Below are 17,382 nucleotides of genomic sequence, written 5' to 3'. Positions count from 1 at the left end.
CTACTGGGGTTCGATTCCACAACCCAGGCATTTTCCCTTGACTGGAATCAAACCTAGGACCCTTCAGTCTGTAGGCCAACGCTCTATCCACTGAGCTAAACCAGCTAGGGCAATCCCTTCCCATTTTTCACCCAGCACCCTTACCCCTTCCCCTCTGACAGCTATAAGTTTGTTTCTAAGATTATTTTGTTCATTATATTCCACATATAGGTGAAATCATGTGGCATTAGTCTTCCTCTGACTGACTTATTTCACTTAGCTTGGTACTCCCCACGTCCATCTGTGCTGTTGCAAAAGGTAAAATTTCCTTCTTTTTATGGCTGAGTAGTATTCCATTGTGTAATGTACCACAGCTTTTTGATCCACTCATCTACAGATGGGCACTTAGGCCGTGCAGCATGTATTCTAATGGGAGAGACATTCAGTTATTTCACAAATATTGAGGGCACATTGTGCGCAAGACACTATTCTAAATGATGGGAATGCAGAAGTGAATAGAACAGATACAAATCCTTGCCTTAGGCAGTTTATATTCTTGTGTCAGACAATAAATAAGTAAACAAATAATTAAATGCAAACAAGGAAATACATATGGGGATTAACAGAGCAGCACTGTCTAATCAAACTTTCTTTGAGGGTGGAAATGTTCTATATCTGCACTGTCCAGAAGGGTAACCATAGCCACATATGGCTAATGAACACATAAAATATCATCATTGTAGCTGAGGAACTGAATTTTTAATTCTTTATTTTCTTTTGAGAGAGGAAGGTAGAGGGAGAGAGAGACAGAAACATCAATGATGGGAGAGAATCATTGATCGGCTGCCTCCTGCATGACCCCTACTGGGGATGGAGCCTACAATCAGGGTATGTGCCTTGACCTGGAATTGAACCGTGACCTCCTGATTTATAAGTCAATGCTCAACCATTGACCCACACCAGCCAGACTGATTTTTTAATTTCATGTAATTTTAATTTGAACACCCACATTTAGTCACTATTTTTAATCCAGGGGCTCATTAATATCAGTTTTGTTTTCTTAAAACTTTTATTTTCAAAATATGTTGTTTTTTTAAATTATTATTGATTTTAGAGAAAGAGGGAAACATTGATTCTCTGCCTCCTGCATGCCCCCTACTGGGGATCAAGCCTGAAAGCCAGGCTTGTGTCCTGACATGTAATTGAACCAACAACCTCTCAGTGTATGGGATGGCACCCAGTCAACTGAGCCACATCGGCCAGGGCTTAAAACTTTCTTAAGATTGGTTCTTCTCTTAGGGAATTTCCAATAACTACCTCTCCATTCACATCCAAAAGGAAAAATTATTTCCCTTCAAAGGTTTGATTGATCAATTTACATCCCAAACTCACTGTGGACAAGGAATAGAATGTGATTATTGACATAAGGGTAGAGTCAGCTTCCTTAGGATCACATGAATCACCAGATGATTACTGGAAACCTGGAAACTGTTGTGAAGAGAAGGGATAAGTGTTGAGAAGACAGCACACAAATATTCATTATAGCCTTGCTAATCAATTACCATCATCAACTGAAGGCTTGTTGTTAGTGTTAAAAAAAAAATTCAAGTAAATTTGAAGATCTATTTGGCTTTGTTAAGCAACTCATGAATCAGGCAGCATCCCATTTAGCAAGTAGGAGGGCTACAAAATGGAAGCAGGTTGTGGCAAGGAAGCTATTAATGAAAGAAAAGAGGCCAGGACATCTTTGGGGGAAGAGAAGTGAAAGGGTTGTTAATATGTAGATTGTCTCTTCTATCCAGGGAGAATGAAGAGAGCCTGGATGACAGACTGCTAAGTGCTTGACAAGAAATTCCACACTGGCTAATTCAGATTATGTTTCTGGGAGAGATTGAAATTGCAATTAGATATAAATCTAGGTTTGGTATTATAGGCTGTTAACACAAATTACTACATTTGGAGCCTGTGGTTTTTTTCTTTAACATTAGAAATGCAGAATTTGAGACTCCACACTAACTGAATCAGAATTTTCATTCTCAAGTTTCATCGAGTCTTTATGCCCACTGAGGTTTTTTGTTTGTTTGTTTGAATCTTCGCCTGAGGATTGTTTTTGTTGATTTTAGAGAAAGGAAGGGAGAAGAGGGAGGGAGAGAAACATCCATCAGTTGCCTCCGGAACATGCCCTAACTGGGGATTAAACCCAAACCCTAGGTATGTGCCCTGACCGGGAATAGAACCTGCAACCTTTTGGCTCCAACCGAATGAGCCACCTAGCCAGAGTTGCCCATTAAAGTTTAATGAGCATTGCTTTACAACATTCCTGAGTTCCGAGGATAAAAGATGAAGTTCAGGCTTGAAGATACAAATTAAAGCCATGGTTTTGGAGGAGATCATCTAGGGCAGTGGTTCTCAACCTGTGGGTCGCGACCCCTTTGGCGGTCGAATGACCCTTTCACAGGGGTCGCCTAAGACCGTCCTGCATATCAGATATTTACATTACGATTCATAACAGTAGCAACATTACAGTTATGAAGTAGCAACGAAAATAATTTTATGGTTGGGTCACAACATGAGGAACTGTATTTAAAGGGCCAGAAGGTTGAGAACCACTGATCTAGGCTAAAGGAGAAAGTATCCATAAGGAGACTACATCTAGGGTAATCTCTGAAGCGCACCGACATGTAATGGCTCGGTAGAGGATGTGGCAGCTGAGACCTAAGCAGAGTAGCTAGTGGGATCGGAATGAAACCAGGTGTGCTTGGCATCCTGGAAGCCAAACAAGGACGGTGTTTCCAAAGGGGAGGATCTGTGTTGAATGCTCCTGATATGTTGAGTAAGATGAGGAAAAAGTTCGTCTTGGAGTTTCTTGATAACCTTTAGAAAAGCAATTTCAGGGTAGTTTGCAGTGAATTGGAGGTGATAAAAACAAGTAGAGACAGTTCATTCAAGAGATCTTTCTGTGAAAGAAATCTGGCAGTCGCTGGTGCTACCTCAGAGAACTTTGTTTTGTTTGTAAGATAAATTTGTGTGCTGATGGAAAACATCCAGCGGACAGGGAGAAACTGATGATTCAAGTTCAAAGGGGATAACTGAGTGAGTGAAATGTTTAAGAAAACGAGAGATGGGATTCATACTACAACAAAGAGGAATTTGCCTTTGAAAGGAGCAAGAATACGTCTACCCTTGTAACAGGAAGGAAAGCAGAAGGATGGATGCAGTTTCCTCAAAGAGGTAGGAAACATTGGCGGAGTGATTTGGGAGAGGGACTTGGACTGTAAAAGGTTGGAGAAGAGGAGGAGAAAGAACGTATAAAATATTTTTTTAACTCATTAGAGAAGCATAACACGATATCTGGGTAGGGAAGGGTACCCTTTAGAAGTTTGTGACCAGAACTTAAAGTGAAAATAACTAAATTGTGTGATATTCTTCAGGTACATTCAATAATGCTGACGTTCCTGGCTTTGTTGCAGAATTAGCGTAATCCTTTGGGCTTCTCTCAGAACTTCCTTTCGCTCTCGGGTATATTTGGTGCGGCATAACACGTCGTGGACTGCCCTGCCGTGCGGAAGTGCCCACTAATTGCATTTCATTTCCTCAAATCTCCCAAATAAACGCCTTCAGTGGTCGCAAGTGCCCTCAGCAGTTGCAAGTCACACCTCCAGCCACCAGGGCCCGCTGTGGCGCTCCTCGCGGCCGGAAGGAAGTGCGACCCAGCGCGGCCTCGGCGTTTCCGCTGTGCGTTCGCAGCGCTCCGCGCGCTCTTTACGTCGGCGGCCTGGGAGGAGGCGTTTCCGGCCATTCATACTCCGTTCCGGTGGTCGGAGTTGTCCGTTTTTGTGCACTCTCGGACAGAAATCTTGAAATCTTCGTCAGGATGAAGCTCGTGAGGTGAGGAGGTGACCAAACAGGGTGGGGGCCGTGAAGGAACGGTTTGGGCCGGAAGCGGGAACCTGGGCCGCCCCAATTGTCGGAGGCGCGAAAGCCGCGTGCGCGGCCTGTAACGGCCTCCGGCGTCCGCCGCTCCCGCCTTATCTTGGCCGCGCCGCCGCCGGCGCTGAGGCCTGGCCTTTCAGGCCGCGTTGCGCGGGTATCCCTCGCGTCTTCCAAGAGGTGGACGTGAAGACCGAGCCCTTTCTTCCCACCCAGTGTCTGAGGCCGTAATGGGGCAGCTGAGGCTTACAAGGCCTTGCTTTGGGTCACGTACCGAGTTTCTAGCGTAGACGACTTCTGGCGCTCACCTCGGCCGCGGGAATCGGCACACTCCCTGAGAACGTGGAAGGGACAAAAATTGCACGTCCTGCATAAATGGTTTAAATTCAAAAGAGTGCTTACAACCTGCGGGGTTTGCCTGGGAAATAAGCCAATTTTCGAAATGTTTTAAATCAGGATGGACTCTGGCTTATTATTATTATTATTATTTTTAGTTTAGTTTACTTTTTGATGCTCTCTAGATTTAAGATTATTCAATTTACCTTCCCTTTAAAGTAGAGTAGGCCTTTGAGCCCTGGCCAGTGAGGTTCGATTGGTTGGAGCGTCGTCTTGTTCACCAAAAGGTGGCGGGTTCGATCCCCGCTGGGGAGGCAACCGATGGATGTATCTTTCTCCAGAATCAGTAAAAACAAATACAGTAGGCCTTTGATTTAGGAGAAATTTCCCAACTTGGGCCAGAATCACTTTCGGTATTTGTGATTGACTACACGGAGAATCGCTATTTTTTCCGTTTTATTTCTTAAACTAGTTTGGTTTAACCTACTAATTTTGCACTATCTGCAAATGGATTTGCTGTTGGTGTTTTTTTTCCTTGAGGCTGAGAGGCTCAAGGTTTCTAATAACCAAGCCGGGAGTTATAAATATTTAGTTAGGATATTGCCTATTGAGTTAAGAATTGTTAGTATGGGGCACCTGTGAAATTGTGCACTGGTAATGGATTTGTTTGTTTGTTTGTTTATAGATGAGAGAGAGAGAAATAGTTGTTCCACTTATTTATAAACTCATGGTTGATTTTTGTATGTGCCCTGACGGGATGGAACCCGAATCTTTGGCATATGGGGACAACGCTCTAACCAACTGAACTCCCCGGCCAGGGCTTGAATTTCTTTTTCTTTTTTTTTTCTTTCTTTTTTTAAAGGTCGAGTCCCTCCTTTGTTGGACTTTTCTGTTTTGTGGGGAAGGCAGACTAGTAGATACTTTTTAGTGTGTTTGAAATGACCTTTCACACTCTTCAGGGTGGAGTTCGTAGAGAAAGCATTTAAGGTTAACTTTTAGTCCATTATTTGAACTATAACTTTGGATGAAAAGGCCTCAGAGCCCTAGTGGGTTTGGCTCAGTGGATAGAGCATCGGCCCACGTACTGAAGGGTCCCTGTTGGATTCAGGTCAAGGACACATAGCTCTCCCTGGTCGGGGAGACGATCATTGTGTGTCTGTCTCACATCGGTGTTTCTCTCTCTGAGTCTCTCCCCTTCCCTTCCACTCTAAAAAATCAATGGGAAAATATCCTTGGCTGGGGAGCAACAAAAACAAAAAAGAAAAGTCTCAGGATTTAAAGTACATTTTTGTTTGCAGATTTTTAATATTTCCTACAACTTTTGTAGCATACTATGTTAGTACAGTTTGGGTAATATTATATTTAAAATTTTTTTCTTGAAATAATGCTTATTGCACGTAATAATATTTAAAATAGTTTTTCTTGAAAAAAAGTTTTAAAAAGCTATTTTTAATTAGAAGAAAGTATTTTTGAATTTTCTCAATACCTGATAGTCTAAGTTTTATGTAATACTCTTTGAAATTAGTTTGTCTCATTTAAAGATTTCTGTGTTGTGACAATTTTCTTGTAAATTCCTCTTCTGTGTCTTAGAATATAGAAACAAAATTATCCCAGACCAAGTAATTTCCCCTTTTTTGATGGCTGTACCACTAAAAAAAAGTGGTACTTTAAGGCTGGCTTCCTTTTAATTATTGAAACATTCAGCCAACTGTTACTTAGTGCCTATTACAATCAGGGTTAGCTTAAATATCATAAGTTGTTCCCCTCAACAGCAGTTTAGTAGGGGAGAAAAAAGGTAATCCTACATGTATAAGAAATTTTGAATGTGAACTTTATATTAAATTCGTATTGTGGGATTATTGTTCATTTTTCTAGATGTGATTGTGTGGGATAATGTTCTCATTAGAAAATGCATGTTGAAGCCAAAACCGGTTTGGCTCATTGGATAGAGCGTCGGCCTGCGGACTGAAAGGTCCCAGGTTCGATTCCGGTCAAGGGCATGTACCTGGGTTGCGGGCACATCCCCAGTGGGAGATGTGCGGGAGGCAACTTATCGATGTTTCTCTCTCATCGATGTTTCTGGCTCTCTATCTCTCTCCCTTCCTCTCTGTAAAAAACCAATAAAATATATTTAAAAAAAAAAAAGAAAGAAAATGCATGTTGAAGTGCCTGTGATTTATTTTCAGAGGATTTGGTGAAAGTGTCAGTTTTGTGTATAGGAGGGAGACACACAAATGGCAACATTTCAATAATTTGTCAACCCTTCAACTTTTCTTCTGTATTTCATAATAAGTTGGGGGAGAACAAAAAACTAGATGAAGTGTACTAAATACAAAATTGGATGAAAATAAGAGATAATTTTGGGATGGAAAACATTTTCCTAAACAAACTACATACCTAGGAAGGATTCACAAATTTAGCAATATAAAATGGGGGGAAAATATTGTATGACTAAAGAAAACCACAAACAAACTTGAATGGCTGTGGCAAACTGGTAGAAAATAAAAGAAAAATTTAATCTAATTGAAAGTGTGTGAATAGTGTGAATAGATCATTCACAAAAGGAATATAAATTTCCCATATTTATGAAAAGATATTCAACCTCACAAGTAATAGAAGAAAGCAGATTGCTTTTTATCTCCTATCAGATTCACACACACACACACACACACACACACAAAATTTTAAAAGATTGGTGACAACCGAAGGACTTGTATGCATGCATATTAGCATAACCAATGGACACAGACATTGGGGTGGTGGGAATGGCTAGGGGAGGGGGTCAATTGGGGAAAAAGAAGACACATATAAAACTTTAGACAATAAAAGAAAATAAAAAAATAAGATTGGTGACAGTGTTTGTGAGGATTTGTATTAATGGATTTGTGATAGCAATATATATATAATATACATATTATATATATGTATACACATGTATATTAAAATGTCTCTAATATAAACTGCTAAATGAGAACTGGATTAGAGAAGTCATTAAAGTATGGCCCAATTATGTGAAAGCAAATTTTATGAATATGCTTATAAATGCATGTAAAATGGTCTGTAAGAATATCCTCAAAAACATGGAGTGGGGTAGAAAGGGAGACTTTTACTTGATCATATATATACAATAATCATGTAATTTTTTACTACCAATTATAATTTGTTATTTTTCATTCATTATTAAGATATACTTGACATACAGCACTATGTAAGTTAAAGGTGTACAGCATAATGACTTGATTTACATATATTTCAAAATGATTGCCACAGTAAGTTTAGTTAACATTCATCATCTGGTATAGATACAAAAAAAAGGTTTCTTCCTTGAGATGGGAACTTTTTTTTTTTTTTTTTTTAATCAGAGAGGAAGGGAGAGAGAGAGAGAAACATTAATGATGAGAGAATCATTGATTGGCTGCCTCCTGCACGCCCCCCACGGGATTGAGCCCGAAACCTAGGCATGTCCCCTTGACCGGTATTGAACCCGGGACCTTTCAGTCCATAGGTCAACGCTCTATCCACTGAGCCAAACCAGCTAGGGCATGATGGGAACTTTTAAGATCTACTCTCTAAGCCAGCAGTCACCAACTGGGGTGGTCCATGAGGTCTGAAAGGTTGGTGACCACTGCTCTAAGCAACTTTTTTTTAAAAAAAGTAATATTTGTGATTTTATTTGAACCAAACTACCAAGGGAAGCGAAATATGCATTGATATAATGCTTCAGAGAATGGCAGTTTTGCACCTTATTTTATACATTACTAGTGGCCCGGTGCACGAATTCGTGCGCATTGAATGGAAAGTAATTAGAAGAAATATTTTAATGTCGCTATACACCCTTTCTCTGTAATAAGAGTGTCAACCAAATTCACAGTCGACAATGACAGATCGAAACACACGCATGCAATTGGCACCAGTGAAAGCTTTATATGTATGGCCCCTGTGCGAGTCAACTTAGCCTTTTATATACATATAGAATAAACTTGCTTAATTAGATGTGCTTTCTGATTTAGCTAAACTTTTTCCAGCCCAGTGAAGCACCCCAACTTCTTTCAGGTAATTGTCAACAACACAGTAAATATCAACATGAAGCAGATTATTGTAGATCACGCAGGGAGAACAAAGGGTAAAATATTTAACTGCAGCAGTGTCTGACTATATTCTACCCAGTGAGAAAACCTGAAGTCATTTTCAAGGTCCACCATTTCTTCTTTTCAGTTGGGTCAAGTTTCTAAATTTCTAAATCTCCTTTTTCTGGCTAATGAAAAGAGAATAGGATTCCACCAAGTCTCCTTTCTACGTACTCTAAGATTTCTGTGAGGGTCAAATGAGATGAGGCACAGGAAAACGCTTCACAGACATTTGGTTAAAGTGTAAATGTTTCCACCTGGTTATAAAGCAAGTTGTGTTCCTGGGCTGAAGAAACTGCAAGGAGGCTAGTCTATAGTCACTAGGGAGAGAAAGCTGGGCGTTGCCACATGACATCATTACCCAGTGCCCATGGCCACTGTTTCCAGGCTGGGCTGTGGGCCCATTTTGCGCCATGGCAGCATCAGCTGCAATTTGGTGGAGTGGTGGCAGGGCCTGTGTCCCACTTGGGGGAAGCTGAGTGTTGCTTTGTTGACGCCAGGTCTGTGCTGCCATTTCTCTGTAAATGGCCAGTGCGTGTCACAGCAGTTCCTGCATTGAGTGTCTGCCCCCTGGTGGTCAGTGCACATCATAGCGACCGTCGGACTGGTGGAGAGACACTTAGCATATTAGCCTTTTATATATAGAAGAGATTCGTGCAATAGGCCTTCCCTTCCCCTGGCTGCCGGCACCGGTTTTCCTCTGGCACCCGGGACCTAGGCCTTCGCTCCAGCCCGGAGCCTTCCGTCTCGCTTTGCGCCTACTTATGCAAATTAACCGCCATCTTTGTGGGGTTAATGTGCATACTCTCCTGATTGGCTGGTGAGCATAGCGGATGGAATGTCAATTTACATGTTTGTCTATTAGGTAAGATAATTGAGAGAAGATGTAAGTGGGTTACATAAATTCATTGGTGATAGATTAGGGATGCAGGAGAAAAAAGCAGTGAAACCTCTGGGATTGGATAAAAAGTAAAATGAAACATCTTTTACATAAGTGGGCACATGATAATTAATAGTCAAAAATTAACATCAGCCCTAACTGGTTTGGCTCAGTGGATAGAGCGTTGTCCTGCAGATTGAAGGGTCCCAGGTTCAAGTCCGGTCAAGGTCATGTACCTTGGTTGCAGGCATATCCCCAGTGTGGGGGTGTGCAGGAGGCAGCTGATCGATATTTCTCTCTCATCGATGTTTCTAACTCTCTATCCCTCTCCCTTCCTCTCTGTAAAAAATCAATAAAATGTATTTTAAAAAAAAAGAATTAACATCAATAACAATGAGAGAATTTGTAGTCTCTGCTTTGGTGTATTGGTTGTGCCCTGAGGGGTCCAGAAAAAGGGAAATTACCCTGACATTCCAAATGTATCTTAGATGCAAAAGTCTAAGCAACTTTCAAATATGTCATACAGCAGTGTTAACTGTAGTCAGCAGGTTGCACATTATACCCCAAATATTTATGTATTTTCTAACTGGAAATGTGTACCTTTTGACCACTTTCATCCATATAATTTCTTGATTTCAATTTTGTGGTTTATAATGACTTTAGGATCTGTATGCACGGATGATGCTTTACAATGGTTTAGAAAATCGGAAGTGTCCAAATGACTGTGTGTTGTTATTCTCCTTCATAAATGCTAAGATTTTAGTTCAGGGAAACTGAAATTGTGATGGAGATTATTAATAGGAATTGATGCAGATAGCATCTAAGCAGATTTTTAACAATTAGAAATTTCACCCTTTTGAACTTAATAAACATTTTAAAGGTGAAAATTTATCATTTTATTCCTGCTGTCTTTATAGATTTTTGATGAAATTGAGTCACGAAACTGTAACCATCGAATTAAAGAATGGAACACAGGTCCATGGAACAATCACAGGTATGGAGGTTAGACTGCTTTATAAAGCCCTTCTATCTACAGGCCAGAATTTCTTTTTGGCTGCATAATGAACATTCTTGTAGTGGGTATCTCATTCTTTTTGTCTGAATTATTTCACTGGCCTTCTTACTTCAGCTTTACCTGAAGTACTTCTGCTAAGACCGAGCTGGGTTCCCCCAAGATGTCCTATATGTGACCCCTGTTATCCTATTTTTATGCCTTTCATGCTTTTATCTGTGTGTGTGTCCTTTTGCCTGCAATGTTGCATCTTCCAAAATATATTTTACTATTATTAGAATTTTGTGCTCCCTGTTAGATTGTAAAGACTTTGAAGATAGAAGATGGATTTCTGTGTCTTATTATCACTCTGGTGTCGGGTGAATTTCCCGCCAAAATATAAGCTGGCGCGGGCAATTATTTAGGTTTCCCGCGCAAAATCAGAGTTAGTTTAAAATGCCTATATCTTTTGAAGTATGGGTTCAATTGAAATGGGTATGAAACGGTTCGCATACGCAGGTAGGTATCTTTGAAACAAATATTTGGTAATACGCAGTTACAATCGGCCCAAATTTACACGTTTCCCGCACTCCACCGCAAATCTATATGAACCGAGTTAAGACGGCTCCCGCCGAGTACGCGCAATTCACGCGAGCCGACTTAACTCGTTTCCCGCAACCCAAGTGTTATCTTGGGTAAAAATATATGTGGGAGATTGAGAGGGGACAGTAAGGAACTATAATTTTACATTACTTTTTTGTTATTTGTTTAACTCTTTGCTGTAATGATGTTATATGTTTAGGTTTATATTGAAGGCCACTGTGATTTTTTCATTCATAGTAGGCCCTCTTCCAAAGCTGCAGAATTTCAAAAGAATTGATGAGCCAAAGAAAGAAAAGGCTATCTTGGCATGTGGTCCCACTCTCTTAAATGTTTAAGTTATAAATTTATAAATAATTTTTTAACACATAGATCAAGCATCTGAGTAAACCAAGAGAAATATACGTTATTAAACTTATATTATTTGTATGTATACTAGAACTTTGTAATGCCAGTTGCTATGAAGAAATCAGTAGTACAGTGTAAGATTTTGATATCTGAGGAAGTGTAATTGCTATTACGTTAAAATTCTATAAACAGTGATTAGTCTGCATTCTCTAAGGTCTTCTTTTTAGGAATTCAAAATCTAGTGATGGGACTGGCCGGCGTGGCTCAGTGGTTGAGCGCTGACCTGTGAACCAGGTGGTCATAGTTCAATTCCCAGTCAGGGCACATTGCCTGAGTTGTGGGCTCGATCCCCTGTATGGGGTGTGTAGAAGGTAGGTGATCAATGACTCCACAAAATACCGACTTCTGCGCATGGGCCACGAAGTTTCAATCGCACTGTACATGCGCACCCGCACATGGTATTTTGTGGAAGAGCCACACTCAAGGGGCCAAAGGGCTGCATGTGGCTCTCGAGCCACGGTTTGCCGACCATGGCCTTAGGCTATGAGGAGATTATAAGGAAACAGTGGAAATAGGCATGTGTATCAGTTAGGGTCTCTCCATGGCTTGCTGCATTCACTTCTGTAAGTATATCTAACATGGGAGGGAAAATCTCTCTAAAGGAAAGACTTCTGATTTGTACAGACAATATCTCCCCCATTTACCAGTTTACATAATTATGTCATAGATACTTGCACTGTAGCAGAACAGTACTCTTTTGTAATAAGGTATACACTGTACTTGATATATTAATTGGTTGCCTTTCTTATTGTGCTAATAATTGTCCTCTTTTTTCCCTCTAGGTGTAGATGTCAGCATGAATACTCATCTTAAAGCTGTGAAAATGACCCTGAAGAACCGAGAACCTGTACAGCTGGAAACACTGAGTATTCGCGGAAATAACATTCGATATTTTATTCTGCCAGACAGCTTACCTTTGGATACACTACTTGTGGATGTTGAACCGAAGGTGAAATCTAAGAAAAGAGAAGCTGGTAAGTTGGAAGGATTATAAATGTTTTTGTGAATGTATTTATACCCTAATTTACTAATAAAAAATATGACTGTTTGCAAACAACTGAGGGTTTTTTTTTTAATTGCCCATACTTGCCATGAGTGCATTTGTTATAGTATTTATTATTTTTACTGGTGTTGTTACTAAAACACGAATCCCATTTTTCTGTACCTTTGTGCGTGGCCTTACCTCCCACCCTGTACATACTTTGGAAGATTTGGACATTGGCTCTTTATTCCCAGTATTCTGAAATTTCTTAATGACTTGGCATAGGATCTTCACTTGTCCTCCCTATTTTCCCTTCATTTTGCTGTTCTGGGTATACTTGGTGGACCCTTTCAACGTGGATGTTTTGTCTTCTATTTCCTGAGAAATTTCCTTGGCCTTATCTTCCAATCTAGCATACACTTAATCTTCAAGACTCTTGTGTTCTCTGATAATTTTTCATAGAATTCTGTCCTTGTTATATGGATACACTACTTGAATAATACTGGGTAGGTTATTAACTAGTAGGACATTAATCATAGTTTTTGGTGTGGTTTTTTTTTTTTATGTTTTATTCTGTACTTAGCATTATTTTCTCTGGTTTCTCTTTTTATTTGGTCTTTATTAATTAAGTACTTTATTCTTTGGTCATCTGTTACTTAAAGTTTTGGGAAGGGAGGCTGGTCTGTATCATTGTAAGAGCAGGGAGGAGAAAGAGGCTGGGTGTTTTATAGACTGTCACTTAATATAATGATTTTGAGACTTTCCTTCCACCCACACTAAAATATACCTTGTATTGTGACCCACTCATAACTGAAATAAAAGTTTCAGGAACAATGACTTGGCCTTTAATACATACAAATGCCTTTAAGCTTTCTATCCTATTCTCTCTCTTTTAAAAAAAATACATATTTTTATTGATTTCAGAGAGGAAAAGAGAGGGGAGAGAGATAGAAACATCAATGATGAGAGAGAATCATCAATTAACTGCCACCTGCACGCCCCCTACTGGGAACTGAGTTCGCAACTTGGGCATGTGCCCTTGACCGAAATCGAACCTGGGGCGCTTCAGTCCGAGAGTCGACGCTCTATCCACTGAGCAAAACCAGCTAGGGTCCTGTTCTCTTTTAGTTAAGAAAATTTCAGGTTACAACTCAGCTTAAAAAATGCTGATTTAATACCCCGTCCCTTTGCCTTGCTCTGTGCCTCTTGCTGCTATCGACTTTGTGTTTTCAAATCTGAAGCCTTTCTGTATCTTTAGGTTCATTTTACCCTTTCTTACCTACCTGTTAGCTTTGTAATTAGCTTTGCAAGGTGGGGAAGAGGACTAGATAGTTTATTGCTCCACATAAAATTGTCAACTATTTTTTTGTTTGTTTTCAGGATAGTGGCCTCATTTTACCTTTGGTTCCCAACATTCCAGGTCTCTAGGGAGTTATTCTTCCCTTACTAAACATTTACCGTCCTTAGACTACTTTCTAACTTAAAAATTTGTGGGAAAATTCTTTCAACCACTGTGTGTTCTCTACCTTTTTTTTTTTTGGTCCTTATGGGTATTTGCCATTTTTATTCCTTTTCTATCATGAATAGTGTTTCAGAAGGATTTAAGGATGTGCAGTTAATCTGCCTTGTTTTAACAGATATTCTAGACTTACTATATTGCTTTGTAAGCTGAAAATAATAGATAGAATGTAACTGACAACTGCATGTTAGGATTTTTTAAAATATTTATAGCTGTCTAAAGATGAAATAAGTTCATTTGGATAGGAGTTTTCTGTTGCTGATATTCAAGTAGATTTAAGATGACCAGGTGACAAGGGATATTGCTATATGGATTAAAATACTAGGTTTTGCTTGGATTCTCTTCAGTAACAAAAAGTCTGGCATATGGTGTTCATGTTCTGTTCCATTGATAAGATATCTCTTCTATCTTGTATGAGGTTCAGATCATTTGCATTTCATTTTTGGGGGGATTTTGAGACATGATAACAAAGGAAAATATTTTAAAACTTGATGAATTTCTCAGTAATAATATTCAAACTAACAAATACTACAGTAAAGACTAGCGATGCTTGCTTGGTTCTGTGTGTATTTGGAGAGGTGACTTGAGGTTACATTTGAGAGAAGCCAAGAAAGTTTTCTTTACTGTAGATGCTATTTGTAGTGACCAGGTAACATCAGATCAGAAGAGAATTTACCTTGCCTTATTTTTTTCTTTCCTCAGTTGCAGGAAGAGGCCGAGGCCGAGGAAGAGGAAGAGGACGTGGCCGGGGCAGAGGAAGAGGGGGTCCTAGGCGATAATGTCTCTCATGATTACTGTTTCAAAGTGATATGCGATTTGGGATATTTTTTGTACAGGTTTTGTTTGTTTATGTCAGTTTTTAATAAACATAAATGTAGGCCAGTTGTCTATTGACTATCACATTTAGTTTTAATAGTTCATATATATTCATGACATAATACAGTGAGAGCTGAGCATTATTATATGGCAGTTCCAGAATTCCATTCATAGATCAGGCTTTTAATTTTTTTTAACTAAAATATTTCTTTTACAAATACATATAGCATTTACATACATCTTTTGCTTCACATGCACTGAATATGTATTTTGTTTTACTTTGATTCAATTCTATGAAACCTACCTACAGGTGAAATGGGTTTTGTTTGTTACTTCAGAAGCTGAAGTCCTATGGAATGGGCTGTAAAATTGATTCTCCTTTCCTGAGTTTTACTCCATGGAAACTTAGGTACTTAGTAAAAGGTGATAGTCATCTTCTAATTTAGGAGTCATTGGTTTTGTTGTGATAATGGTTTTTGTTTTTTGTTTTATTTTTTCAATAGTCTCTCAATAGAATATAATTTTCCATTCTCCTGACTTGAAACTTCAGTTAACATTTACTAGGTTATCGGTTGTAAGCAGTGTTGAAATGTGTTATTATGGAATATACCTGCCAGTGGCCCCTTTATCAAGAACTTTTACAAGAAGTCCTTTAAGAACAAAAGGAAAACTTATTTTATGACAACACTGGATTCCTTCCAGTAGTTAAGGATTTTAAAAAATTGTTTTAATTGGTTAAGCTTAGAAAAAAATACTTCTCAGTATATACAGTTCCTTGTAAAGCTTACTACCATTTGTTTATATGCTAAGGGAAGAAAATTAATTTTGAAGATGGGGGATTAAGTCTGTATTTTCACTTAATTAAGCTTGTGGAGTTTTGTGTTTTGTTTTTTCTTAATGAGGAAATTGTCTGCAGACATCTAAAAAGGTTTTAAGCCCTGTAAGAGGGTTATGTAAGCTGAGAGGTAGCAAGAGTATTTGTGTGTGGTATATGTATCTCAATCTTGTCTATCCACTGATCTGTTAGCATTCCAATTATTTGAACCTAAGCAGAAAGCAAGGAAGCCCAATGATGCAGCAAGGTGAAGAGGATATTCAAAGGGAGCAAAAAGAAAAGACCTGGCACAAGTGAACTAACATAAGTTGATTTTTGTCCTCAGACTTTATAGGCTAAAAGGGAAGCAAAATTAAAATAAACATTAATATGTAACTGGAAATTGTGGCAACTCTGTCTGATAAAGAGTACTTCCTATTATCTCATCTATTTTAAAAGCAGTGTATATTGGCTTCTCATTTTTAAGTCATGCCAGTGTAACTTCAAAGTTATTAACCTGTTTTGTTTTTGTGTTTTAATATCTAGATGTTTGCATTGTGAAACCAGTCTAGTAACATAGTTTAAGAGTAAACCACAGTGGTTACTAGATTGAGTTTAATCCACTTGAAGTCATTATTTCATTTTTATGTCTGAGGGAAAAGCTGTTTGAACTGCCGTTATTAGCTATAAAGGATGCCCTGCAGTATGAGTAGAAAACAGACCAAGTTTTAATATGCTTCTCTTGCCCTACTTCCCCCAAAAAGTATATAAGGATCTTAGTGCTGCTGCATTGTGCATATTTGATACCTTTTAAAGCTTAAGATTTAGTGAAATTTAGGTGTGTTTTTTTTTTTTAAGAATTGCATTTAGCCCTGACCGGTTTGGCTGAATGGATAGAGCATCAGCCTGCAGACTGAAGGGTCCCAGGTTCGATTCCTGTCAAGGGCATGTACCTTGGTTGCGGGCACATCTCCAGTGGGGAGTGTGCAGGAGGCAGCTGAATCGATGTTTCTCTCTCATCGATGTTTCTACCTCTCTATCCCTCTCTCCCTTCCTCTCTGTAAAAAAATCAATAAAATATATTAAAAAAAAAGAATTGCATTTAGGTAGAAAATTGTAAGTGGAATAATAGAATATCAAATTTCACAGTGTCTTAATCTATACATATAAAACCTTAATATGAAAATAGACCAAACAGCGGAACAGCTGAACAACTGGTCACTATGACATGTGCTGACCACTAGGGGCATGCACAGAACATGGCAGGCGTTGGCAGCAGGATGCAGAGCACGGAACGTGGTGAGCATTAGCCACTGTGGGATGGTAGAGCAGGTGAGTGGGGGCGCCAGACCAAGGCATTGTGCCAGTAGTCATTGGGGTGAGCCTCTGATGGTTACTGAAAATTATTTGCTCCCACGCACTGTAGTCCCACCCAGTGCTCGGAGCCACCACTCATACCCGCTGCCGGCACCAGACCCTATTCCTTGGCCTCATCAGTGGGTACCAGTGGCGGCTGCTGACCCCAATCGCCCCTAAGGGCTTCTCCACCTCCCCCTGCTCCTGAGGGGCGATGGGGGCAGCAACCCGTGCTCACACCTGCTGCTGGTGCCGGCCCAAATTGCTCTTCGCCATTAGTGGGCAGGAGTGGGGCTTCTGGTGGACAGGGCCGTGACAGGAGGGGCAGATGAATGCGGAGGATGGGCTGAGACCCGCCACTGCCCACTGCAGCCTTGCGGCCCACAGGTACACAAGGTACACAAATTCGTGCACTGGGCCCCTAGTCTATTATCATGGTTATGCAAGGATGGCTTGGTATTTTGAAATTATTAATATAGGCAGTAGTCAAAATTTACATGATTACATTAGTATGACATTTCATAAGATATAACACTCCTAAAAACCTAAACTGGAAGATGATTCCTTAACATGATGAAGAAAGTCCATCTTAAACCAATAGCAGACATTTTCTAGATACATTTTAACTTATAAAGTATACCTAA

General features: G+C 39.6%; 1 protein-coding gene across 1 annotated transcript; it reads left to right on the top strand.

Moving 5' to 3' along the window:
* Positions 1 to 3,735: 3,735 nt before the first annotated feature.
* SNRPD1 (small nuclear ribonucleoprotein D1 polypeptide) lies at positions 3,736 to 14,634 on the top strand. Its single transcript, XM_070420528.1, has 4 exons — positions 3,736 to 3,867; positions 10,170 to 10,246; positions 12,034 to 12,225; positions 14,455 to 14,634. Exons 1-4 carry the CDS (start codon positions 3,854 to 3,856, stop codon positions 14,529 to 14,531), a joined length of 360 nt encoding a protein of 119 aa, XP_070276629.1. The 5' UTR covers positions 3,736 to 3,853; the 3' UTR covers positions 14,532 to 14,634.
* The last annotated feature ends 2,748 nt before the right edge of the window (positions 14,635 to 17,382 follow it).

The sequence above is a fragment of the Myotis yumanensis genome, unplaced genomic scaffold (genome assembly GCF_028538775.1).
Source record: "Myotis yumanensis isolate MYYU_CA2020_CCGP unplaced genomic scaffold, mMyoYum1.0.hap1 SCAF_7, whole genome shotgun sequence".
Taxonomy (NCBI): Eukaryota; Metazoa; Chordata; class Mammalia; order Chiroptera; family Vespertilionidae; genus Myotis; species Myotis yumanensis.
This window is presented reverse-complemented; position numbering and strand designations above follow the sequence as displayed.